Raw genomic sequence first — 27,995 nt, forward strand, 5'->3', positions numbered from 1 at the left:
TTAAACAGCTTCCCCTACTGTTAAAAAACACCACACGGGCCACACACACCTAAATAACATTTCCAATGCATCCTCTTTTTGGTACTAGGAAAGGAAGGGAGGGTCAGGCTCCATCCACCACCACAACCACCAGTCGTTCTTCTACGATGCAGCTTTTGTGTCTGTTTAGTCGGGCAAGTACTTCTGCCGCTATATCAAATATCGGATGCTCATGTAGATATATTCTATATGGTAATTCATTTCCCCGCTATTGCTGCACTATAAAATAGGATTTTGGTTAAAGTTTATTAAAGAAGGGTGTCGCCAGGGGTGGTCTTTCAGGCATAGGTCATTATATTTCAAATAATCTTGGTAAGGTAGCCCAATGCTTCACTCTGTTGACGGTTGTTTTCTCCTTTAGACAAACTAACTGTATATGACGCAAAACATAAGCGCTGCAGGAAGTGGGCGTGGCACGTACTGTCATACAAAATGGGTGAGCCACCCGGGAAAACTCCCGCCTCCTCCCAATGGGAGTGGCACATTAATGTGTACAGTAACGGCGAGACTGGCACCTGTGGAAGCATTGGGGCGGGGCGTAGGGCAGTACCCGGAGGGATGCACAGTGACAGGGAGAGCCGCCCTCAGACATGGCTGATAATGAGGAGCTGCTGCCGACCGGCCATGCCCGCTCCTCTAGTCCGACACAACCAGAGCCCAGCGATGACAGCCATTCTCCCCACAGACCCTCGGCTGATAGCACCCCTCTGGGTGCCCACACCCTGTCCCATTACACCTCCCGCTTGCCCCCGGGGTTGCTCCCCCTGCCGCCCGGTCTGCCTCTCCGCTTTGACCGAAACATCAAACAGGCTTTCTACAACACCGGAGCGCTGCTGTTCGCTGCCGGCTGCTGTGGGGCGGCCGTGCTGGTCTACTTCATCCTCGAGGCCTTCCTCAGGCCTCTCTTATGGGCTGCGCTGTGTGGCACTTTCCTGCACCCGTTCAAGAGCTCGCTGACCGGCCTGTGCCGCCGCTGGCTGTGCCGCCTCCAGCGCCAGGGCTCCCCCATCGTGCTGGCCACCCTGCTGCTGCCTGTTAGCTTCGCCAACCACTCTCTGGAGGCCGCTGGGGAGTTCGTTGGCCGCAGACTCCGTGTTCTTGTGCCCCTTCTGGCCGGAGCCCCCGTTGTGTACCTGCTGTACTGGGCCGGCAGCTACCTGGGAGTGCGAGAGCTGCTGGGGCACCTGTGCTCGGCGATCTGTGGGGCCCTGGAGTACTTCAGCACGCTGTGGGTGAGGACGGGATTGGGGGAAATGGGGACGTAGTCACTCTATGCTGCCCATCGAAGGGAAGGGAAGGTAATAAAAGATGCACCTTGGACAGCAACAGCCATTGGCCTAAAAGGTGACAGATAACACACGTAATAAGTCACAGGAAAGTTCCTTGGTGATAATGCCCCATATTCATCCATGCAATGGAATCAGTTTTCGTACATTGAGCATGGCATTCCTTCACCTGGTAGATGTATAGTGTTATCGTGCTGTACTATATGGTATTCCTCTACTAGTTGAATGCACATCACTATAAGGCGACATTACATTGCTGGGTAATTCAGCATTTAATATTTTAGCATCGGTCCATCTGAAGCTAGATGGACGGGCTCAATGTTTGAAAGAGATGGGCTGTGGCCACCACTCATGCTCCTGTTTGTAGGAGATGTTCTGGAGGTTGTGTTTCAGTGACTGGCCAGCTTGGTCCCTGCTGGCTTGGCACCAGGTTTTAACGTCTAGTAATCATTGAGGAGCAGGCAGATGGTCTGCAAAAACCAGGGGGTAGGCATAGTATCCGTACTTGGTCACCAGTGTCGGTGACAAGCCTTGTCGAGGTCATTGCTTTATGGGGCATTTGGTCAAATGGCAAACTAAAAATGTTGCTGCCTACCCCTGGTAGGTACCCTCTTCTAGATGCTGCAGTAGCTGCCCACCTATGACCAGTATAGGGTAAAAGTGCATTTGAGTCTAATAAGTGTTTTTCTGCAATGGCTTTGTTGTAGATACGCATGTAAAAAAAAACCCAACAGATGAGTAGGCCGTGTTTATATTTTCATAATATATACTGGATGTATCCTGCCCCATTTCTGTTTAGGGCTAGCTGTGTGAATGCAAATGCAGTTCACGTGCTCTGGGGTTCATTCACTAAACTGAGTTCAAACTCTCCCAATTCACCGTTCAAATACCCTGTGAGCATCTTCTGCTTGAAGGGCTGAATTGGCCGTATATAATACATAGCTAAGGTTTGAGATTTCATGGATATTAACCTCACTGGTTTAACCATGCATCATGCAGGGCCTTTTTAAGATAGCCGGGCCTGGCTTTTTATAATACAGTACATGGTGAACTTGTTGCAATATTCTGCTTACTTGGAGGCTCGCAGTTCAATGAATACATTTTCTTGTACTGACCTTTCTGCTCTTTGTACGTCTAAACCAAACATGCAAAAAAAACTATTTGGGAACATTTGGAAGCATGCCTAATCCCATTTGCTTTCTGCACTCGTTATAAATGTCAGATTGTTGTGTTTTTGTCTTTCCCGGTCCTTGCTGCTAATAAGAAGACATTTTGTTCCTAGAATTACATGTCTCTTAAACCCTGTGTGGATTGGTGACAACACCAGAAAAAAACAAAACAAAGAAGCCCCCCAAATAGTTAATATGTGCCATCACAGAAATTCACACAAAGTGCTTTTAACAACTTTCCTGTTTTGTCCCAGGCTTTACAGTTAGAATTGCTATACCGATTTGAGATACCCTTTTACTTTAGGTTTCCTAACTTTCCTTTGTTTGCTTTTTCCCGAAACCTGCATTACACATATGTAAATATATATTAGGGCTGCAACAACTAATCTATAATGAAAATTGTGGCCAACGAATTTCATTATCGATTAGCTGAATCAATTTTATCTATTATAAGATGAGGGTTTTTTCAGAGCAATGAAGGTTTTTTCCGACCTCAAATAGAGGTTAGATGGGGGTATAAGGCATATCTGGGGGTCCAGAGTGGCATATCTGGTGGGTGTAAGACATCTGGGAGGTCAGAGTGGTATATCTGGGGGTATAAGGAAGGCATACTGGGGTATAAGGCATATCTGGGGAGGATGGAGTGGCATATCTGGGGGTATAAGACATAGGGGGCACAGTGGCATATCAAGGGGTATAAGACATATAGGGTATATGTGGGGAGGGCAGAGCGACATATGTGGGGAGAGCAAAGTGTCATATATGGGAGGCAGTGTGACAAGCCTGGGCTCATATGTGCATAACTGGGGGGGCAGGTTGGGAAATAAAAACAAGAAATGCATTTTTCTCAATTCTCAAAGTTTTTTTCAATTCTGCTGTTTGTTTTTAACATCCTGTTTGTTAAATTATTTTAAATAAATGAAAAAATTACATTTATTTCTTTATCCAATTAATCGAAAAAATAATCGGCCAACTAATCAATTATGAAAATAATAAGTTGCAGTTTTTTCTGTATAGGACAGCCCAGATATATGTGAAGTAATAACAATGAACTGTTGAGAACTTCACTGGCTTTGTTACAAGTGTCTTTTCCAGTTAATTTATTTCTTTCATACATTTAATTTATTACTATCTTTCGGTTTTTTAACTCTGTAATTTTTTTTTCGTCCCACCCTTCAAAGATAACGGATCCATAAAGTACATCTCAACACCTGCTCCTTTCTGTTCCGGCTGAATCCTGTTCTTGGAAGCATTTACAGATCCTGTATCGATTTCCAACCTTTCCTCTAGATTATTTGCTTTACTGAGTAGGACATTTCTGCCCCTCTGTCTTGGTGTTCTAAAATGTGTATCTCTCACTACAAAAGGTACATTAATCCATCTGATAGCTGAGAGGTTCCTTTCAAATTTTTGTGGTGTCCACTTTGCAAATGCATTCTACAGAATCACCCCATATGCTTGTTCCGCCTTTGTTCCCCCTTTCCTCACCCACAAGCTGTTTTCAACCGAAGATAGCTCTTTGTGCAAAATATGCTTACTGTTATTCTGCTCCAGCTTTGGCTCGGAGAAAGTTGTGGGGTCTCTTCAGCCCCCCATATACGTGCACAGAAAGTTGTACTTCTCGAAGCAGGCCATCAGTGGTGAGAATCTTTGGACCACAGTAGAAGAAGGGAGCGGCTTTAATATGCATTCTTTATGTGGGCTGTCAGGGACATTAAACCATCCCTTTTTAAAATATAAATGTCGAAAAAAAACAGAACTGCCAATAGTGTTAAGCTTTTTTTGTATTGTGGAGTAGAAAAACATAAAGAAATACAGGAGATGGTTAAAATAAAGTTTATTGTGTTGGTTATGAATTTGTGTGCATGACCAGCAACAATATGTAAGTAAGTGGACTAGCAATTTAGGTTTTCTGGATAGGAAATGAACAAAGTGAGCTTATACTTAAGGTGCAGTTGTGCTGTATATTGTAAACATACAATACGCAACTGCACCTACAGTATCACAATTGATAATGCTTGTTTAAATGTGAGCCAATGGGCTAAGTCTGTATAGAACATATAGAATACCCCAGGGCTCGACAAATCCCAGGCGGCAGGTGTTTGTCAGCCTGCTACATCTACAAAAAAAATACCCCCCGAGCCTGTGATCAATGCAGGAAAGGGGGTTGAGTGTTGATTGGGTCCCCACACAGGTGTGGGGACCTGACACAACATCCCCCTGCTGCCTGATCGCTCCATGAGAGCAACAGTGCAGCGTTAACCCCTTCAATGCTGTGATCGCTGCATTGTAGGGGTTAATTCCTGTTTTGTACGGGGCTCTGCTGCTGCAACAGCAAAAATGAGCCCCCACAAGCCCTTTGATGGCTCCTGTAGGCATGGAAGCTTACAGCAGTCATCAAAGAGACTCCCCCTGCAATGGCCGGTCTATAGACCAGCAATTGCGTCCCAGCTGCCAGAGGCAGCTTCAGGGACAGGGGGAGAGGGTTCATCGGTCTCCACATGTGAAAGTCCAGGGTGCTTCCAGGTCAAATGCTGTGAGTTTAGTAAGTGGGCTGGTGATCAGATCACTCCTGACCAACTGTTAGTTTAAAAAAAATCCTGGCTCCTGACTTTTTTAGCTGGCGCCTAGATTCACAACAAATTTGTCAAGCCTACCTCTCCACTATCATTTTTGATATTTGATCAAGAGCTACTCAGTATGTGTAATGAATTGTATTATAGGCATTCATATTTGGAAGATCAGTGGCTAAAACCATGATTTGTATGAAACGTTTGCAATTCAAATTCCATTCATTGTTCAGCAGTTGATCCGGGAACACGATGCGCCTCAAACGTTTGGACGGCTTGCTGCAATGGTATTCCTCTGATAAGTTCAGCTTAACCTTTTCATTCTAGGGTGCTGGGTCATTTTGAACAGGATCTGTCTCACTTAAAAGGAAACAAACGAAATGAAAACATTTTGTGAATATTATATATCAATCACAAAGCCAGTCAGGAGCGTGAGGTCATTTAAAATATTAAAGACACTCTGCCCCCCCCCGACTTACCGGAGCAGACTCCCGGGTGTCTTGCGGGGCCGGCGGGGGGCATCTACGCAATACGCGTATACAACCAGAAGATCACTCCTGACCAACTGTTAGTTTTAAAAAAATCCTGGCTCCTGGAAAGTGCTGGCAGGGGAGGCTGTCTGAGCATATCAGAGAGTAGGATACAGGTCCCCTGCACCGCTGCGGGGGATCTGTATCCTAACCCCGCTGCCTGCCCAGCGCCCGGGACTGCATGTCCCGGGCGTTGGGCGCTAGACCCCGAATATAGGCTGCACCCCCACTTTAAAGACTTCATGTGGGGGGAAAAAGTGCGGCCTATATTCGGGCCAATACAGTACATACTTTTATTATATCTTTTATGTCTGTCTACCATTGTAGACTGCACTGTATATACAGGTATTGAACAACCTGATTCTGGATATCTGTCATGATTTGTTTCTATATAAAGAATGTGTCATTTAATGCTGTGAAAAATGTGCCTGGCAACTTATCGCCTCCATCAGCAGGTTTTTAAGCAGCAGTGCTAAAAGAAATAATTTTCACTTTTTTTTATGCAGATGAATTCTCCTGTATTTAAATTAAATATACACTTATGGCTTTAAAGTCCAGCATTTCTGCTGTAGACTGGGACTTCTATTGTTTTTGGTTTCTTTTGGCCTTTTGTTGGCATCAGCTAAGAAGTCTGGTGAACTACATTTGGTTTCATTGTAAAATGAATATGGATGTATCTAGGAACAAACTAGCGCTGGCTGGCTAGAGCTCCAACTGTCCTGGGGAAATATCAGGGGCTACCTCCATTTAGCTATTGGTGCAGTAGGTATCAGCGACAAAGATAGATGTTATCTTTGGGGTCTCTGGGGACAGCCCTAAATGGTATTCAGCTGCCCCTTCCCCTTTTCTTTTTTCCTCTGTTCCTTTTTCTTTGTTTCCTCTTTCTTCTGGACCTGCTATACCCACTCCTGGTGCAGGCCTACACACGTTACCTCAATATCTCCTTAAAGGGATCTGAATTGGGCAGAATCAAACACTGCTACGCTACCTACTACTTCTTAAGCTTCTGGGTGAAACTGCAGGTTCCCAGCTATGAGTATGATGAGCTATGTTGGAAAATCAAGTCTATTACGTGCTTACATATATAATGAAACATTACAGTTGCCTCCATTTCTCCAAAGTGCTCCTCTATGTGTAACATCGCAGCAGGCTCACCACCTTCAGCTACTCCAACCAGTCCTTTCATGCCTGTGCCAGTGAAACAGTAAATTCTAATACACAGTGCTGGGCAGTGTGTTTTGTCTGATGGGAATGATGTGTGATAGGTGTGAGGCAATGTGGTGTTTTGTGAGTAAACCAGAAGACTTTAAAGCTAATGCTCATTCTGTGATGTTAGAGATTGGCAGCCATAGCTGTGCAGGCAGGCAGACCAAATTACCTAGTGATACCTTGTGTACATTTCACACCTTTGTGACTGCGTCTTGAAAAATGTTTCAAAAATGTCATTTTTCACCACTGTTTGGCACCTATTGCAACTAAGCATGAAGGCAAATGCACAAATTAAAATGTGTTTAATACATTATTTGATTATAAATAATAATTTAAAAAGCTCATTACCTGGTCCTTCACTGCTGCACACTCACAATACATATTCCACACATTACATATAATCATAACAGAATCTGGCCATAATGTAAACGGCGTGAAAGAGGAGACTATAGATTTAAATGGCATGCGATGTATAGCTAAAATAGTGTTTTTTTTCTTAATAAAAATTCTACATAGGAGTCATGGATACCACAGTGTTGCTTTATTTGGTAAAAAAAAAAATCCTCACATGGCTAGAACTATCATTTTTTTTATTATTCATAGCCATGCTTACCACATATTTTGATTTGAATGCTAGCGAATAAAACGTGTGCATGTAAGGGAACGTGTTCCGTGATGTTTTGTGTTAATTTGTTTTATTCGACTAATTGGCACAGTTCCCTTAAATGTAGCCATTATAAATTCAGTCCTTGTAAAGCCTCAAGCAAGCCTTTGGGTTCATCTGGAATGCTTCTCCCCGTTGCTGTTTGACATTTATTTACTCGAACCACATTTGATTCATGTTTATGTTGAGTAAAATCTGGGTCAGCCGGATTTGTACTTTATTCTTTAAAATGTTCTCGGCATGGGACGGCTGAGCTGGAATCTAAAACCTCAGCTGGTTTTCGTAGTCAAGTCGCATTATGAAGGTTACTCTGTTGGCCTAGTAAAGGGTATCAACTTCAACCAAAGACCCCAGGGGAGACTTTTCCACATCTTTCTAATAAAGATACAATACCTAAAGCTTTCCAATGAGCTTGTTCATCAGACTAGAAACCCATGTGTTGCTGTAACACTTCCATAAAGCACACTTACTAAACGTACTCACCTAGTGTGGAGATGCCATCATTCAAAACGTTATGGCAAAGGTCTTCTGTAACGTGTCAGGTAGCATACAACAATTCTTGTACACCATTTGTTCTCTTCTGTGAAGGCTAAATTGAGGTAGCTTATAAAAACTGGATGTACCTTTTTTAAAATCAACCCTGCTGGAAAGTATTAATAGCCATGTAGTCCAATGAATAGTTTTTTTTTTTTTTTTTTAATATTCCAAGTATGTACCTAAATAGGGGCATAAATATACTATAAAGTTCATTAATTTAAAAAAGAATGTAAACTGTGTCGTAACTATGATTTTTGTTTGTGTAGATATGGACGCTGGTGGTAGGCTATGCACTGGCCGTAACGTTTAAATGGAACCCAGACACCCAGCGATATCTCTCTGCTATTTCCATCCCTGTCTGGCTCATACTGCTTTTTCATTTAGGTATGTAATATTTTCTTTAGTTTGGTATCATTTTATTTTTCTTTTAACTTGTCCTTTTTTAGTTGCCATATCTAGACTAACATTGGATGGACCAGAAACAAGTTATAATAAATAATGGCTAATAAAATTTGAGAACACAAAAAATATGAACCAATGATAACATTTATCACCTGTCTTATCCACCTCTCATAACCAGTTCAGGACAGGAAAATGGTTAACTTAGCATGTGTTGCATAAATTATCCCCAACTGTATCTAACATAGTTACACTAATAATAAAACAACCATGAAATAAAGGTAGTTTATATAAAAACATATTTGGATTTATTCACTAAAGCGGGAGTATTCAGGGGAGTTTGCTGGTGACCACGTCAGCTCCCTGACTATTAAATGAGCAACCAAAAAGATATTGTCAATTTTTTATTCAATAATCACAATTTATAGTTAAATAAGTAATATATCTGGAAAGTCTCCTTGAGTCCTGGAAAAACCCGTCGGCATAGGCGCTTCATAATGGATTTCAAAGTTGAAACTGCAACTGTCCCACAAACTCTTCTTTAAAATCCTGTTTTAGTGAATAAACTACAGAAGTGATTGTAAAAGCTGGATAGGTGAAACTTCCACTTTAAGTACCGATTTGACCATCCCTACAGAAGAGGCAGGCAATGCTTCTGGTTCGGTTCTTATGGTGAGAAGATGAGTTTTATATCATCAATCTCACTGGGGTGAAAACTGAAAATCAAGCGTTTTGGGTTTGTTTATACACATGATGGTCATACAGTTTAAACAGGTGTGTTTGTTAAATTACATAAAAATCTGCATTCTCTATGTTTTCACAGCATCGGTTGCTGGCTCCTGGAAGATTCCTGTGTTTCTTCTGATTGTCTTCCTCATGACTGTTGGTGCGTTTCATGAGAAACACCATGCACATGGGTCATCAGGTAAGGGCTTCATGCTTTAGTGATTTATTAAAGGTACATTGTATCAGAAGGCTCTGTGGGATGGCAAATGTGTGAGAAGCACAACCCTAGTATTCTGCTTTATAGGGTTTCTTTACAATGTAACTTTTGTTTAAATGCTTAATGGTGACATTACCCGCAACTTGGAACATCAGTGGATTTTGTGCTTTTTAAAAATTAGCCATTTGAAAATGAATTTGCAGTACCATTTAAAAGTATTATATATATATATGTAGACTACATATCTGAAGTGGGGTAATGAAGACATGTAATAAGTAAGAGTTCATGTGTAGATTTTATTTTTTACCAGAGAAATACAGAACCTTAATAAAAATGTAAACAGATTTATGTTCAGATCTTCTTGTTGATCCTTTTGGTTCTGCGTTAATCAGAATCTAGTTGCTTCTCAGGCACGGTGCTACCTGGACAAATGATCACCATAGCGGCCTCGACCATTGCCATGGCAATATCCATTACCGGCTTTGAGGAACAACAGGAGGAGACCTCTGCATCACAATCTGCAGGTGACTAAACACTCAAAAGATCGTCTCCGTACTGATCTGATCTTTAAGGAACACATTCTGCGTTAAGAGCTTAGCCAATGAGACACCATCAACCCAAATATGTCATTGTGTACCATGGTCTCAATTGGGTATAAATCATAATTTTTTCCATTTTGATATAAAACTTTTATTTTTTTATGGAACCTTGATTAACTTTTGAATACATGTATAGATGTGGGTAAGATTTGTATTTCTTTTCTATGTCCACCTACGGTTTCTTTATCAGCAGAGTTTTTCACACCAGTAGGTTTGTTGTAGAGTCATGTGGTTGCGCGAAGCAGCATCTCTTCAAAACGCATGTTCTAAAAATGAATCCTTCACTCCTCTTGGTTAAGACCAAGAATAATGTGAAACTACAGTTCTGTGCACTCAAGTATGTTATTGAACATTCCCTGTGGGTCTTCTGGCCAGCATAAGTTTATACAAAAATCTTCAAGGACGGCATCCATCTGTAGAAAAGCAATTTACGGAGCAGGTGGAGAGAAGCTTTGTGTTGAGATCGTGTGGCAAGATGGAGGCTTGCAGAAAACTTGATATAGGAAAAGCTAGAAGGCAGAGGGAAAATATTAGTATATGTAGTTGTGTTATATAATCTAGTAGCCAGTGATCAGTAATTGTTATTTAATGCTGTGTACTTTGTTGTATTCTGACGCTGAAATAAAAGTCTGTGATATGTTTCTGTTCTTAAAGCTTTCATACATTTTGAGTCATGTATTGAAACACTGTGTCGCTCTAGATGAGAACATGAGCAGCACCTACTCGATGAGGGCTGCTAGGATATGGCTCTTTGTTCTATAAAGCTACTCAAGATAGCAGCTTTTCATTTTGCTTAAAATGTCACTGTTAATATAACCTGTTGATTTTTTTCCCACTGTCTCATTGTTTTAGTGGAGACGGATAGGAATGATTCGCCTACCAGCACACCACATGGCAGGAGACAAAGAAGTGACATCAGTGCCTTTTTAAGAAAGAAGAAAACCAGCGACATTTACTTTGTGCTCCTCGTCTGGGCTATTGTCATTGTACAGCTGTGGCTCAATTTGTGGATAATACAGCTGCTTCCAGTGCCTATTGCAGGTGATCACCACTTAAAATCATTCCCCTGGTGTTTATATCAGCCGTGTTATTTATTCATTTTCTGCTTTTATTTATTTTTTTCTGATAATTAAAAGTAAACCTACATTTTTTTCAAAGAAACAGAGAATAGTCAATTCTAAATAAGCTGTAGTAACTGTTTTTTCCCCATTATATTTCATATACTTTCTGTATTCGCACAGTGTTGCATTTGAGTGGATGTTTAGATTTCTGTTTGTTCACAGCTAGATAGCTGTTTTGCTATTTTGTTTGATCTCCCTATTAATATCCCTCTTTCCAGAAAGAATTAGATGTGACCTATAGTGTCACCTTTATGTGATGACTGTAATAACAGACTTCCCTCGATTGCAGTGTTTGCCATTAAGAAGCTTATGACCCACTTTGGCGTGGTGAACTTCTTGGTAAAGCGTGTTGGCGCTTGGTGGGAAGTGGTAGAAGACTTTTTGAAGGAACGACAAGAGGCATTGGCACCCAGACCAATTCGAGGACTGGGACGGTTTATTCTGAAAGTGGATACTAAGGTAAACTGACATATCAACAAACCATTAAGCATTTTCTGTTGCAGACTATACTTTGGGAAAACTATATAAGCCTCCTTACACCATGACAGAAATTACCATACTGACACTCTTACCTGCATTGCATATGTTTATTGTCTTGCTCACATCTGTAGATGCCCTGTCCTTGCATAGAGGTTGTCTTCAAGTCCTCATTCAGTTTTCCACCTTTTTTATTTGACTAAAAAGGTCACGTAGAGCTGGGAATGGTTTATACATTTATATCAACAATGAAGGATCTACATAAATCTAGATAAATGTATAATATAGTGCCAGCAGTAAATTTTGAGAGGGAGAATAAGGGGGGCTGTGGGTTTTGTCCAGACCATGGTCACAATGGTCTATACTCATGTTTTTGTTTGACAATATGTACAGAGAAACATATAATTTGATGGCATATAAGAACCTATCTAGTCTGCTTGTGTTTTGCTAGTGTAAATACTCAAAACCTTGGTCCTCTTCGATTCAGGATAGCCGTATGCCTATCCCATGCATATTTAAATCCCCCAATTTATTAGTCTGTACCTCTTCTGCTGTTTGTGTTTATCTACCACCCACTCTGCAAAATTGCCACATCTCCAATGTAAACATGCAGCTGCTCTTCTATATCTGGTGATGCAAAGCACATCAATGGGGTTGGTATCATAGTGTAGTTCTAAATTCAGACTGGATTCATTAATTTGGGGGTATGTGCCTTTATTGTAAAAGTAGTGCTGTTTTGCAAACACACAACCAGTGACCTTTCGCTTTTGCACTCTTTAAATAAGCCTTTACCATAAATTGAGTATTGACTAAGATCATTAGATTTGTTAAACTGACTAGTGGCCTAATTGGCAATAAATGTGTGTAGATTATATTATGGCTTGTTTTACCCTTATATTTAGATTATCATTAAATGCAAATATGGGTAATTTTGGAAATCCCTTTTGTCTTTTGTTAAAAATATATAGTCTCATTTTGCTATATATTTGCTGTTTTTGTGTCTTAGCGGTTTTTTGTGCCCTCTGTTCTTTCCAAAATATGAATGCATTTTTCACTAATGCACCACTGTCTTTTCTCCTTTTCTTCTCCCACCCTTTTTCACTTCCCCTTTCCCCTCCCCACATAAAGATGTGGCATTGGCTTAATGAGCAGGTAAACCAACAGATTACAGAACTGTGTGTTTTTCTAATGTGGATTTCTGTCCTTTTTTAACACCAAATGGGATACTTAGCATAACTTCTATAATCTCCGCTTGTATTTATATGAAACATTCTACCTCCCAAACTGTTTGTAACATACTTATTCTATATACAGAGCTATTTTTAATGTGTGGTGTTTTGACGTGTTAAATCTTTAATCTCTACTGTGTCTTACATTGCGCCTTCTCAAAGAGTATTCATGGCAGTATTCTACAGTTGGCCGTAGGCATTGGCTCAACATGTCCGGTGCCCCCAGTATGTTAGAAAAGACACTGTTTTATTGGGAGAACATAGGTGGTACGGAGAACATTAAATAAAAATTGAAGTGCATCGGTGGGGTCAGTGGAGCTATCATTAAGCCAAACCTAGTCACTTGAAACCCGTGGAAACTCTTAGATGGTGGCCTGAAGTGAAAGATAACCTAGACGAGACTAACTCCAGGTATGCTTTAAGGCATTGTGGCCAAGAGACCTTCTCGTTCCATGCGTAGAAAATAATTCACAAATAACTTTTTCACACATTTTTAAGGGTGTAAAGCTGTCTCAGTTTGAGATGATTAAGTAGTAGATAGAGATCAGATTACTTTTTTCATATTAAAATATGAATTTAGTTGAGTTTCCCCAAACAGCACTTGGAGCTACCCCAGGAAAGGAAAGCAAAAGTTGTTTTATCATTGCTGGTTGAGGGAGAATATTGTATGGATGATTACAGCTCTCTTTAAATACAAAACAGTGTAAATGTGTATTAAATTTGTATTCTTCATTATCATTAACCGTGGTATGTATCATATGTAACTTTTTTTGTCCTGGAGCTCCAGGTGCATTCAGTAGAGTGAAGAAGGCTATTTCTACTAAGCGATGAGCCATGTAATATTTGTTGCCAGATTATTTTATAATAATTCAAAGGCACATTTACATAATGTATTCATTTCCTTTAATTTCCAAGAAGCCATTTTTATATACATTTCACAAAGTTACTTCAAGGTATGTAAGGTTAAAAATGTAACATCCCAATACAGTTAAGGAATATCTATCACTATTTGTTGGCTACTGGATAGATCTCTGTGAAAGTGAGACTGAAGCAGTGTAATGGGATCATTAATAGTAGGCTGAGAATAATCGCTCCGTGACCATACTGAAAAAGAGCGTGGAGGCCTTGTTCTTGACAGGGTTTCTATGGCTGACTGCTTTTTGTAGACATGGGCCAGTCTGTGTGACTGTATGTTTCTTCTGAATATCTTTGTCTTACAACTATTCCTCTCTGAGGTATATAGTGTTACTCTCCATCTCTGCTTATGAGCTTTTCCACAGGGTTGATGACAAAGGGGAATGCCAAGTTGCTGCTGTTCCAATTTGCTTATGGCTGCCCTCAAATATACAGCCGATAGGGTGTCCTGAAGATGTAAATGCCAAATTGCCTAGAAAAACAGAAAGCTGTTAAACTCCGGGCTAATACCTTAGTGAAAAGACTGATTTAACCATAGTGAGTGAGCAGCCAGGACACTTTAAGTAGCATTTTGTAATTAAGATTTGCTAACGTATAAATAAAATGACTGTTCAGAAATATTTTCAGAGCTAGTTAATAGAACCGTTTTTCAGAATTCAGAACAATTCAGCACACCATTCTGACCCTCTAATATGCAACATATCATATGTCTGTATAAAATATGACCGTACTGTATTAGTTAGATTTGTGCATTTATTTTTAATGGTTGCCTTTAAAAGGGATTGTGGTTTTTCTGTTAAGTTTTTGGCCTATGTGCCTTTGCCGTTTCTGCCATATGGCTAATGCTGCATAAACATGAGTTGAAACGAGCCTTTCATAGGACTGTTCATGGCGTTTACATTACGATTTACACGTATCTTGCTATTGATTCCCATCCAGACCGTATTGACAAATACTGGATCGTTTGCTACATCGATGACTGATGTTGATGAGACTGTGCAGTGCCTCTCTGTCCATAAGAAAACATGTTCAATTTGTGCATGCGTTGATCATTCTTCATTGTGATTCTATGAGAGGGGAATCATCCTTCATACTTAATAAGCATCCGATACAAATGTTAGGCCAGCATATTATCACTAGATGGCAGTATTTCCCTTGCCATTTTCTTTAGCTTGTCGGGGTGAAAAGCTTTTTTCTGAGGTCTGGCTTAAGTTTGCAAACGCAATGATTTATTCAATGTTTCCTTTAGGGGAGCTAAGCCAGTTTGCACAGTTTGGGGAATCCTTATTTTTTTAGTGCTATCGTATATTATATCATATAGGAATATTACCATTTATTTCATATTTATTATGTACTTTTTGTTTTCTCCAAAATTTCTATTAGGTGTAATGTGTCAAAACATGTGCACGTACTGTATGTATATATCTGTATTCTTCACAATTTAACAGTTCAGTGTTTTAACTCCATCAGTATTTTTTTTTTTAACTTGATCTAATTTATATACCACCCTGCTCTAAAATAATGTTCTAATATGAAATAATGTGGGAATTGTGCCCACTTTCCCTGCTGGCTCTCCCATCCCTTACAAAACTGGCACATGTATTAAACTAGTTCTAAATGGTTCAATGTATATTGCATGTATCCTGGCATTTCAAATGGACTACAGTGGGACATCTAGAGTTGTGGCTAGAAGACCAGGCTTTACCAAGACTTCTGACTGTTGATTACTGTTTAGAAGAATATTAAACACATTTTTTTGCTTTTCCCACAGGAAAATGGTATAGCTATATTGGCCCAAGAGAAAAATGAGTCTGTAGTTGAAGTTTAGTTTAACCTTTTATTGAGAAACTACAGAAAACAATATAACTTTACATAAGCTTTCAGTACCTTAGATGTTTTTTTTTTCTTCTTTAAATGGAAAGAGATGGACCTCTCATGTCCTGAAAGCTTCTATGTTGGCCCAATAAAAGATATTGGCTTCAACTAAAGACTACTGTTTCTATACACATTACTAGGGCGCTGTAAAACACTATGATATGCTCATACCAAGGGGAAAAAACCCGAGGGATAGAGAATTGGGCAACAAGGTACGCTTTGGAGGTATATGTATTGTTCTCCCCTGTCTTCATAGTTAATACAAGACTAGCCAAAGTGAAAGATTCTTGAAATAACTGATCGTAGTCCATTCAGATTCATCGTATCACATATGATTCAATATATTCTATAAATCAAGTTATTCTTTTAATCTCATTTCCTTTTTTTCAATTTTTTTTTGTTCTTTTCCTTTATATCATGTGGAATTGAATCATCTGGTTGCTGCTACTTTTTTTGTTCATTCATGTCTTTCCTTTCATTTGCACAGATGATTGTCTGGCTGGAGAAATCACTTGACAAAATAATCAGCATATTTATAATATTCCTGCTTGTCATTGGAACTCTTCTGCTTGCCCTGCTTCTAACAGCCAAGGTGCGGTAACTTACAAACCAAGAGGTGTTCTTCTTTTCAAATATTGCATGTTTCCTTTGATTTTAAACACGTCTGCCCCAAGACAAACAAAACTGAAGATTTTTATTATTTTTGTGTAAATATGTATTTTCATGTCCAGCACATTTTAAAAAAAAAAAATTAGTTTTAACCCCCCAAAAAGTGCCATTTTTATGGTATACAACATAAATGTGGTGTTTTGTATGTAACGCAAAGAATGTCTCATTAAAAGCCCCTTGGACACTTCTCTCTGCTGCCTTCCTTCCCATCTATTGCAGATCTGTGTTACACAAGCATTTAAATTACTCCCCCAAATTAGCAAATTCTTCATCTGCTATTAACTGGCTGCCAATTCTCAATAGAAGGGACCCATGTTTTCTGTGTCTTTATTGATGGATCCATGCAAATCATGTATACAAATACATAATAACAAGAGACCTAAATATTGACATAGTTGCTTGCATTAGCACAAATACAATTCCACAACCAGTACAAATTTATTTATTTATTTATTTTTTTTTTTTTAATCCCTTCCGTTTCTTATAGGTTCATGAAGAAAGTGTGCATATCATTGCAGTGACAAGCAACCTTATAAATGACACTGTTTCCAACCATCCTGAATGGGCAAAGTAAGATACTATCCTAGAAGATGAGATCTACTACAGAAAATTCACTTTGCATTTCTAATTGGTCATTTTTTTTAAGGAGAAAAAAGTACATAAATCAAGTCAAGTGTCTAAAAGATGTATTATTATTTTTTTTTTAAATGGAAAATAATTTAGTATAAAAAATATAAACAGGAAGATTTCCTTAGAACAAATTTTTTTTACATAAAAATTTAGATATATGTAGGTGTTTGTCCTGATTTCATGAACACACCATTTCCGTGGTATATTATGTCTTCTCTGCTTCACAATCCATGTAAAGGAGTGGGAGGCAGCGATCACTGCCAACAGCAGTGTTGATATTTGTTGGCAGTATGTGATTGGCTTCTCAAGCCATCACATGCACAGAAGTGGCTCCTATTGGCTATGGGCAGCCAGGAGCAGAGCTCCCGCCACTGATTGTAGTTGCAATCTGTGGCAGTTGTGTAGGATGTAATATTACATCTCTGGGGTTAAAAGCCCATTTTTGGGGGGAAATAATTCTTTTAGAGGTTTAAGATTACATGCATCTGCATAGTGCATGTGCACATCTAAACCATCTGTTGTAAAGAGTGTGGTAGGTGCAGTCCCTTTAATGCCTGGTATTAGATAAGTGTAGCAATAAAGAAACAGGGTTTTAATAGTAGCTGAACCTCATTTATGGCTGCATACTTCCAATGCACACAGAGGACACCCAGTCATTAACAGTTTCTTTGGAAGGTGACATACATTATGAGTACAACTGTGAACGTATACTATAATATGGCGCATGCTGTCGTGAGTATCCAGCAGCCCAGGAATCATGTCTGTAGAATATGTCTTGCATTATTGTACAGTATGTTTAAATGGTTATAAGTTTGGTTGTAAATGTTTTTGCAGTTGGCTACCCGAAGCTCAAGTTATCCAGAATGCTCTCAACTCCGCTGCTAATAATGTGTATCAGTATGGAAGAGAATGGATTACCCATAAGGTAACTCACGAACAAGCCTTGTTATTGATGTAATTTGTGTTTATATCTCAGTGTAAGTTCATACCAGAAAACTCCCCAAAACAAAAGCATATGTACTTGGAAATAAGGTTATTGAATCATATATATTATGATAGTTCTAGTATTTCCTAAATGTTTTTACAAAGATTGGAGATAATAGTATGGGATATAAAATACCCCACGCTGTCAACCACAAGTACATCTTAAACCAAATCAAAAGCTTTTACTTTATGTAGACTCGTGCTGCTTAATTACTCCTCACCTGAAACACAATAACATGGTAGCGGTTTGTTTCTTGCTACGTAGAGAACCGTATTGGGCAAAATGAGGCTTTGTTCTGGGAGGGATTGCATTTGATATTGTGGTTTAGCTGGTAGTAGGTTAATTTCAAAAACAATTTTCCCCAAAAGACATTTGCATTTATTTTCCAGACAAAGGCACTTGCCGAGCCATCAAAAATTCTAGTACGTGGTTGCAATGTAGATGCTTTCACTGTAGTCTTAAAAATGTCTTCTAACTTTCAATTCACAGCATCCAAAGCCAAGCATTTTGAACTAGTGTGTGTTTAGAGCATTGTAGAGCCTGATGGTAACTGTTTGTGCGTGTGTTTTAATTGAGTTTGTCAAATGAAGCCTAACCCTGAATATCTTTAATATAACTCACATTCTCATAGTGTGTGGAATCTCAAAACCTGAATCTGTAGTAGACACCTTTTTCTGAATTCCTGTGAGGGGCTGATGTGTAAATACTCTACAATAAGCTGGGCGGTTCATTCTTCTCCCGCGCTTTTGCATCCTGCAGTTCTAGCACAAGGTGGATGAATGTGGTAGCGGAAGAGAAAACCATACCAACAAGGGTTTTCTCTGCTCACCTTTTAAACCAGCAGCTACAAGAACTAGTTTCTTATCCTGATTCCATGTGTAAACCCACTGCAAGCATAATGATGGTCCCAACAATATAGAAACATCTGAGAGGCTTCCCATGCCCTCTTGGGTAATCTTACAAAAAGTTGAGAGTGGAAGAATTAAAGAATAGTTCAATCTTTATTCACACTTTTATTTTAATGTAAAGTTCCTTATTGTAAATCTCATGTAACATAGAGCCTGGATATATTTGGGTAAACCCCGGTCAAGTTTAATGTTTACGATACATTTATTTTGAGATGTGAAATAATGTAATGAGTAACCAACATTGCATGCTTGTGCATGAAACCTTCATTGCATACAGTGGGTGTACAAAATGGGTCGGGTGTTACTGTTTTATGGGGAAACTACTGTTTTCCCACTAATTCTGGGACTGCATTGTTTATTTAGTGTTTTCTTTGTAGCTTCATAAAATCTTGGGGGAGAAAGTCAACAATACTGCAGTGATTGAGAAGCAAGTTCTGGAGCTTTGGGACAGACTGTATCATTCCTGGGTCAATAAAGTAAGTTTGCAAAAATATCAAATGGATAATACAATACATTATTTTCATTTTTGCTGGAAAACTATTCTTAAAATTTAAACCATAACATTTTGGAAGCATAAATTACTGTGGAAAATACATTTTATTCTATGTGGCCAATATAATAAGAGCATCAGGAAGTTTTATGCCATGGAGACACTGCTTTAAGAAAGTTTTGTTTCAGAATTCAAGTATGTTAATGTTTTTAATAAACTAAAAAAAAAAAAAAATGTTTAAAAAAAATATTCACTTTATCTTCCAACCTAAACAGAATATTTAAAACGCAACAGATTTACTCTGCATTAAAACCAAAGCCCAGAGGACCTCAAATCCATTTGTAGTTTGTGTAGTTTTTTTCTTCTCCCAAATGACGTTTGTAGTGTTTTTTCAAATATTTCTTTAGAGTGTAACGTTTATTGCTTTTTAAAAAAAAGTTTTAAATGGTATTTTGTAGAAAAAAACCCACAATGTAGTGAATTATGATAATTTCTTATTTGCGTACTGGCAAGTTAAATTCAGAGACATACTTTGCATTGCAGAACAGCACTCAAGACAAACCCTGAAGACATATACAGTAATAAAACATGAGAATGTAATATTGCCTTTTGGCCAAAACACACAATCGCTCATGCCACATCAAGGGACCTCAGGGGAAGTTTAGACAGTGACAACAAAATAATGGCTGAATTTCCAGACCAATTCAATATCTATTTTCAGAAACGGTAGGCTTTATACGATCTTAACAGGGATCTCGAACCAAAAAGAGGACGAGGAACGCCAACCTAAGTGTCAGTATATGTATCCAAATAAAAACCTAAAAGGTTTGTAGCTGCCCAAAATAATTCCACGAAGCAAAGAACAAACCATCTTAAACTTCTTTTTTTCCCCTTTTTCTTAGAATGTTACACATTCCGGAAGACACAAGGGACAGCGAATGCAAATACAACGTCAGAACAGTTGGTTGGGAGAAATTTTGGATTGGCAAGACATAGCTTCCTTCGTTCATGAAAACATTGAAACCTTTCTCTCGGTGAAGTGTTAATTCATTATTTAGAGTGACATTTAGGACATATTGTATAATGAAGGCAGTATGGCTGATTTGGAAAAACATTTTTAAAAAGTCGTCAACCCATAATACGCCTTGTATCTTGAAATTTGTAACCCGGGTAACATTTTAAAAGAACTGATCAGTTGTAATATTTTTACTAATAGTGTTGCATAGCATGGTAACAAAATAATTTTTATTACTTTACAGTGTTACACATCAAACAAATTCTAAATTTGCATTCCACTGCAGCTCCTATTTGGCCATCTAATGACTCTGCAGCTAAGACTGGGGCTCTTCCGTAACGGGATGGGATGGCCATACCTCTGGCCCTACTCCTGGCTCTTAGCCCCCCCAATGCAGGAGTCCTAATTTGAACACCTGCAATGTTGAGGGGTGTAGCATGAGGTCAGAGGTTTGGGGGTTTTTTTTGTTTTAAGTCCGCACGCAAGTACTACATATATGGACAAAAATATTAAGACATCTGACCATTACACCAACAGTGACTTTTGATAATATTGCATTCTAAATACATAGACATTATCAATTAAATATTGATAAGTAGTTGGTACCCCTTTGCAGCTATAACAGCTTTCAGTCTTCTGGGAAGGCGTTCCACAAGATATCGGAGTGTTTCTGTGGGATGTTTTCCTTCATTGGATCTAGCCCAAACCCTGATTTCAATAATTAACAGGTGTGTCCAATACTTTTGTTCATATAGTGGTGGTGCACAAAGCAAGGTCCATAAAGACATGTTTGAATGAGTTTGGTGTGAAAGAACTTTACTGACCCACAGAGCCCTGACCTCGACCCCATTGAGCACCTTCGGGATGAACTGGAAGGGAGATTGCAAGCCAGACTTTCTCGTCCAACATTAGTGCCTGACCTCAAACATTCTCTACTGGATGAATGGGGAAAAGGTGCCACAGAAACACTCCAAAATCTTGGATCAGTGGAAGCTGTTATAGCTGCAAAATGGGGACCAGCTATATATAATGTGTGTGTGTGTGTGTGTATACAGGTTATGAGAGAGAGAGAGAGATTGATTTTGAGTAAAGATATGTGTTAAAAGATGTAAGGAAGGAGGTTGATTCTTTAGTGTCCCATGAGTGCACGTGTATAAAGAAATGTATTACAAGAGAACATTTGTGGGGACACATCTAAAATGACCAGTTAAGTTGTGAGAAATGTGCTAAATAAGAGGTCTGATTTGCGTAATGGAGACTGGTAATATTGTGCATTTGATTACCTCTATTAATTCATCCATAGAGAATTCTTAAACATAATAAAATTGTAATGTCTGAACGCTTACAGACTCATGGGCTTGACGTGCCAAGTTCATTGTAGATCACTTTTAAGGTTTGTTTTCCTTTCTTTCAGATACTGGAGTCTCTTTGGATTGTAATGAGTCGTAATTTAAGTCTTCTTTTTACTACTGTAACCACGTTATTTACTGTCATCATCTACAGCGGCACAGCACTCCTCAACTTTGTGTTATCGTTGGTATGTATTTTATACGTGGCACTCGTTCTGCCAGGCTAAAGATGCAGTAAGTATTAAGTATACCTGATTTAGGACGTCGGAGTGGTATTTTTATGATTAACTATACATGATGAATAGAAATCTTAACCTTTATAATGTCATTTATATAACGGGTAGACAAGGGAGTAATATGCAAGAAGATTGAAATGTGTATACTTTTTACACATTATAAAGCAATTACTGTTTTTCTGGACACAAAATGGTTTGATTCCACATGGAATTTCCTACAAGTCACAAAGTCAGCCCTTAGGTACCTGTGTAATCTAAAACTCATAAAATCTGTATTTGCACATCTGCTGTGTATGTGCTTGGACTTAATTAAACAGAAAATGTGTTCCTCCACAGTAAAAATCCTTTTCAACATTATGCACGTATATTTATTTTACCAATATAAATGATAGAATATTGTGCCTGAATGGGCTGTCACTACTGTATAATTGCCAGCTGTTGTATCTGTAGAATTGCTGAAATTACACTGTTGGATTTGTTTTCTCATCCCTCAAGCACTGTAACATGTCTTCTTCATAAATACTAAGCCATCAATGTCTTGCGTAATATCAAGATCCAGTAAGCAAGTGTTTCAACTATTTTATTTAATCTATACTGCTATATCCGGACGGTGACAGGAAAAACGCTTTCTGCTATGTACACCTTAAATAAGATATATGCAAATAGGATTTATGTTTTATGATATACAGGGATATAAATAGAATAACATTAATATTTTAGAGCTTCTTGATCCAAGGAGAAATCCGATTGCCTCTGGGAGTCAAGAAGGAATTTTTTCCCCCTGATGGCAGAATCGAAGTAGCTTAATTAGGGTTTTTTCTGCCTTCTTTTGGATCAAGAGTAGGAAGGTTAGGTAGAAGGGTTGAACTTGATGGACTTAGGGCTTTTTTCAACCTTATTAACTATGTAACTATGTTGTTTCAAATGCTTTTACTTTTGTTAAAAGAACATTTTAGTGTCCAAAATTGCAGTGCTATTTTTGGTGCACATTGTAGTTATTATTTGCATGGACTTAAATGCATTTTACAATGTGTCCTGATTAATGCACCCTAGTATTGGTAGAAGCAGCCAGAGGAGACGTTAAATACTGTAGTAGTGCTCCTTTTAATGACTTTTAATCAAAACGATGGTTTGCCATTTCTTCCCCGATCATATAATGGTCCACCGGAATTACTGTGAAACATTTGTCTTACAGGTGATTTTCCTGACCACCCTGTTTTACCTATTAAGCTCAAGTGACGAGTACTACAAACCCGTGAAATGGGTGATAAGTCTCACCCCACTATCTCAGCCAGGACCATCCTCCAATATCATTGGTCAGTCAGTTGAAGAAGCCATAAGGTAAAAACCATCAAATAGCTATTGCCTGGAAGGTAGTTATTTTTGTTGTCTGATTGTCGGAACATGGAAATTCATGACTTTTCTTTGCAATGCTGAGCTAGTTGCAGTATACAAACCATGATTTGCATCATTAACTTGCGGGGGATCTGAAAAGCAAAGTGCCATCCAATTATGTTTCGGTGAATATGTACTGTATTTAACATGTGACTTTTTCAACTCCTGCAGCTTTATATATGTTCTGAAATTGCTTTAAAGTGCAGTAGAATGTCCAATTGAAACTCAGTGGGAGTTGATTCATTTGTTTTTATAGTCGGTATGTTCAAACTTGGCTTAGTATTTAGGGCAACTGGCCCACCTAGTAGCTGCCGCGAGCGTTCATACCGGCTTATCGTCTCGTACAGAGATTGTTGTTGAAGACTGCTTTACCACCAAGGATCCAGGAATAAAATGTTACATAAATGATAAACCCAGAGAGGGGCAGTTTTTTAATGTTTTATTTAAAATTATCAGTGGTGCTTCATTATAAAGATCTAGTTGATAGTTTTATGAGTGCTCTCGACACCACAGCAACCAACAAAATGATCCACTCAATGGGAGCATCTCTTTGTTTCTGTGGCAATAAAACCACTTTTAAAACCTTGCACCACAGTTGCTTGGTATAAGTACTCACTGATTTATCCATTATGTGATGTTTCACAGGTTACCACCTCGTCATATTTATTAGTTAGTGTAGAAATCTCAATCCTTTATATTCTTATTGTAAATCGCTAGAATATGGTGGGAACTCTGTAGTCAGTAACTGATTCATCACCAGTGATATTTGTAACTTTTTTTTTTTTTTCTCTTCATTTGTTTTCTGATGAATTTTGTAGTTTATTCAAATTAATTGATTACTTTTAATTTAGCTGAAATCATATTATTTTTTATTGACTTTGATTTCTTTGGGTTACCCCCAATTACAATTTGTATAAATAAGCTCCACTTTGCATGAATAGTAGAAAAGATATATAACCAGGCACATCCCGTTTGGCACTGACATGATGTGTTGGGTCATCATCATACTTGGGAACTTCCCAGAGCTGGCTACCTGGAGCTCTCCCTCTTCAGAGGGAGTGGTTGGCAAAGGGACAGGGCTAGCCATGTGTGGGATCGGGCTAGCTGTGCATATTTGCTTGGGTGGGGAAGAGGAACTAGGCGCTGAGTGGGCACGGTCACAGAGAAAGAGGAAAGTTACACAGAGTCCCAAGGAAGCAAAGCCTCATCCAGGGATTCCAGGTCAAACCTGGAGAGTTCCCAGGTATTGTCATCATGTACACATTGTTGCTTGTTTACTACCTGAAAGCTATTAGCAATGATTGTAAAATAGGTTGTAGTTATGACGCAGCCCGCAATATAAGGAGCTGTTAAGTAAGTGCAAGTTGTCATCCTGAGAAAGAAACCGGTACTGTAACTTATTCAGACCAGCACCATTCCCCCAGGTGCTTGCACATTCTTTTTTCTGAATCAAGAGCTCCTATTCAGCCAGTGCTTCTACGCCTGCAGCATGCACATCTTTGCACAAGCCATTCCTTCCTGTTTGTTACGGCATGTCTTCTTCTCTCATGTCCCATGCCTTGTTTCCTTGCATTTCCCATATTGCTTGCTCGGGTGGGGGTATTGCACATTACTAAGTTGCATGTTGTGTCAGTGCAACTTAGTATGTGCGATATTTTCACATGAGTGCATGCACAGGGGCCTGCCTTGGTCTTGCTCATCTATTTCCTATTCCTATACGCCTACGGGCCAAACAGTTGGGTGCTTATATTTATGCTTTCTATTCTGCGGATCACTAACTGAACAGTGCTGCAACTTTATTGGACAAAACTGTTGTACTAACAACGAGATTTACATGTCATATCAGTTTACATCCAAGGTGGTTTAACTATTAAACAAAGTTTTCGTTCCCTACATATGCTTGATATTGCCTGTTACATTTTTTTGACATGGAAAAAAGAAAATTGTAGACACTGAGTAAAGCAGTAATTTTCCTGCTTATAGTAGGGACGGAAATAGTATGTAAGTGAACACTGTGTCTTTTAATAAGGATATCTCTTGCCTGTCGTGGATCCTGCTGTTTTAATTATTAACTTACTTGAAGGAATGCTGTTGTCTATTGTGAACCTTTTTGAACTGTAAATGGTTAGCAAAAAATAAGTAGATAAAGATTGAAGCATGCAGCCTTATGTTCGAATGGACTTTTCTAAAAGTAAACATCAACTACTGTCATTTGCATTTGTAAGTAATTGGACATTTTCACAAAAGAGAACAATGCGTTTTACACTTGGTACATTGGCAGATTCATTTACGAAATCCTTGTGCTATCAGAGAATGGAACCATCACTGGAACTTGCTTCTTGAAAGCAGTATTTTATCTTAAAAGCTTATGTTTGGTGACTATGTGCTCTGCTCACTCCAGGTACAGGATGGTCATCTTCTTAGTCAGATCTATAACTGTGTAAGAATGCAAAATTACAACCAGTGTTTGTTTATTTTAATAGATTTACTACAAAGTCCACCCTATACACTATATGCTTAACAAAATTTGCAACCTGCTATTGACTGTGGATGGTGAATGATCTAGACATTTGTCCTTCATTTTTAGGGGTGTGTTTGATGCGTCCCTAAAAATGGCTTGCTTCTACGGACTATATACTTGGCTCACTCATACTATTTTTGGGATAAACATTGTCTTTATACCATCTGGTAAGATTTCTGTGCACCTATATCTCTGTTGCTTTTTAAAATTGCATGTTTTCTGCATATTCACACTGATAGATGAGAATATACCAAACATCTTTTGGCTTCCTCCACTGCTTCTATTTTCTTGTTTGCTTTTAGTTAATTTTCTCATCTCCAATATAGCAAGGAAGGTTATGGTCACCTCTGAGGAAACACATCATGCGAAAGTCACACTTAGATCTTTCATCACCCTAATATAACAGCCAAAATCGGCACATGGTCTTTAAGGGGGCCCAGTAGTAAAAGCATTTGCACCCACTGGAATTGTTGAGTGATACCATATAATCAAACACAGGGCAGTTGGTTGGTAGTGTTCTCCGACACGATAAGCAATTTGTGGTATTGTCATACCTATTGTACCTGCATGTATATGTTTCATTCTTCACAATTTCCAGTTACAACGTGCACATATGTTTTCAACAAAGCTGGATTCTTATTTGTACTTTATTTTGTACCTTAGCCTTGGCGGCAATTCTTGGAGCAGTACCGTTTTTGGGGACATATTGGGCAGCTGTACCTGCTGTGCTGGACCTGTGGTTTGCCCAAGGAGAAAGCTGTAAAGCTGTGTTGCTGCTTGTGTGCCATTTGTTACCAACCTACTGTGTAGATACAGCAATTTACTCAGATATATCTGGGTGAGTGCCCCTTTCACTTTGCTTTTCAGTAGGAAACAGAAAGTAAATGGGAAAAATCAGCAATTGTATTCCCACTTAAATGTACAGTGAAATTGTTCATTGCTTGTGCAGTTAACGATAATGTAGGAAGCATGGTCCCTAGGTTGGATTTTTTTTTGTTATTCCAAGAAAATAGACAATATTAAGGAGTGAGTTACAAAAGGTGGTGCAGACATGAGAATTGTTCGTTTGCAAAAAAAATCTACATAGCACGACAATACAGATTTTTAGGAATGATTTTAAGATGATATGTCATACATTTTTAATGTGTGTTGCATGGTTGAGAATACTACATGTGTTAGGCTAAGAGTGGTATGTATGCTTGGGTGTATGTCAGTGTGGCTAAGAGTAATCTGTATGGTATATTTAAGCCCGGGTGTATGTAGGTGATCTATGGGGCTGTCTGTGATCTGTTTGTGGTTGAGTGTGATCTGTCTATTTGCTCAGAAAACGTTGTGTGTTTAGCTAAGAATGGTGTTTGTTTAAACGTGTGGCCGCCATGAGCTTGTCTCAGTGTAGTTGAGTCGTCAGTTTGTTGGCATTAGTTTGGGTGAGAGTTGCCATTGTGGATAGGAGTCATCAGCTGAGTGCACATATTCCCCCTTTGGGTTTTTTTAATTATTATTGTAACCTCAAATAAGTAATTTCCTCATTATGCGTTGTGCAACACTTTATTGTGCACCTTCATAGTAATTTTTAGTGATCAAATATTTTTTCCTCTTCAAAACAGAGGAGGTCACCCATATCTGACAGGTTTGGCAGTAGCTGGAGGAGCATATTATCTTGGACTAGAAGGGGCTATCTTTGGACCTATTCTACTTTGCATACTGGTGGTTGCCTCTAACATCTATCGTGCGATGCTTGTAAGCCCAACGTCTACGTTGCCCACGCCTTCATCAACCCCATGGCCATTACAGTTTCCCCGGTAAGTCGATTGTATGTCTAGTTTAGTCTACCTATTAATTTGCTCTTTTAATGCGCTAGTGGTGTAGCTCATTAAACAGACCACTGAATTTTGTATATTCTGTTACTCTGTCCATGTGTTTTCTGCATATATCCTATTGCATGAATAGATACATTTGAGTTTTAAAAGAGCCAGCTCATCCCTCCTGTTAGCTTAATTGGTCAAAAAATGTTTTTATAAGGTATTAAGTTGTTACTGCTAAAAAAAAAATGTTTTTGTTTTTTTTAAGGCCATTCAGAGAAAATCTTCAGGAAATGAAATCCGCAAACGAATAATAAACTGAAACTATCTTGATATCACCAACATTAACCTTACAAAAGGTGGCCTTTAAGATCCCTTCTATGGCCTGTACTGAAGCAAATATGTTGCCATGCTTTCTACAGCGAGGGAGTGT

At 38.9% G+C, this 27,995-nt stretch overlaps 1 protein-coding gene across 4 annotated transcripts; it reads left to right on the plus strand.

The window, feature by feature from the left end:
• The first annotated feature begins 581 nt into the window (after nucleotides 1-581).
• Nucleotides 582-27,995, plus strand: TMEM245 (transmembrane protein 245). 4 transcript variants are annotated; one of them, XM_053467253.1, is made up of 19 exons: nucleotides 582-1,271; nucleotides 8,271-8,388; nucleotides 9,227-9,328; nucleotides 9,757-9,870; nucleotides 10,798-10,986; nucleotides 11,356-11,525; nucleotides 12,672-12,695; nucleotides 16,050-16,154; nucleotides 16,719-16,801; nucleotides 17,696-17,786; nucleotides 18,236-18,268; nucleotides 19,132-19,230; nucleotides 20,147-20,278; nucleotides 21,674-21,796; nucleotides 23,040-23,185; nucleotides 25,827-25,927; nucleotides 26,424-26,598; nucleotides 27,368-27,562; nucleotides 27,831-27,995. In XM_053467253.1, exons 1-19 carry the CDS (start codon nucleotides 630-632, stop codon nucleotides 27,874-27,876), a joined length of 2,688 nt encoding a protein of 895 aa, XP_053323228.1. In that variant the 5' UTR covers nucleotides 582-629; the 3' UTR covers nucleotides 27,877-27,995. The 4 variants fall into 4 exon arrangements, with proteins under 4 accessions (XP_053323228.1, XP_053323230.1, XP_053323229.1 ...); XM_053467255.1 differs by lacking the exon at nucleotides 18,236-18,268; XM_053467254.1 differs by lacking the exon at nucleotides 12,672-12,695.

The sequence above is a fragment of the Spea bombifrons genome, chromosome 5 (assembly GCF_027358695.1).
Source record: "Spea bombifrons isolate aSpeBom1 chromosome 5, aSpeBom1.2.pri, whole genome shotgun sequence".
Taxonomy (NCBI): Eukaryota; Metazoa; Chordata; class Amphibia; order Anura; family Pelobatidae; genus Spea; species Spea bombifrons.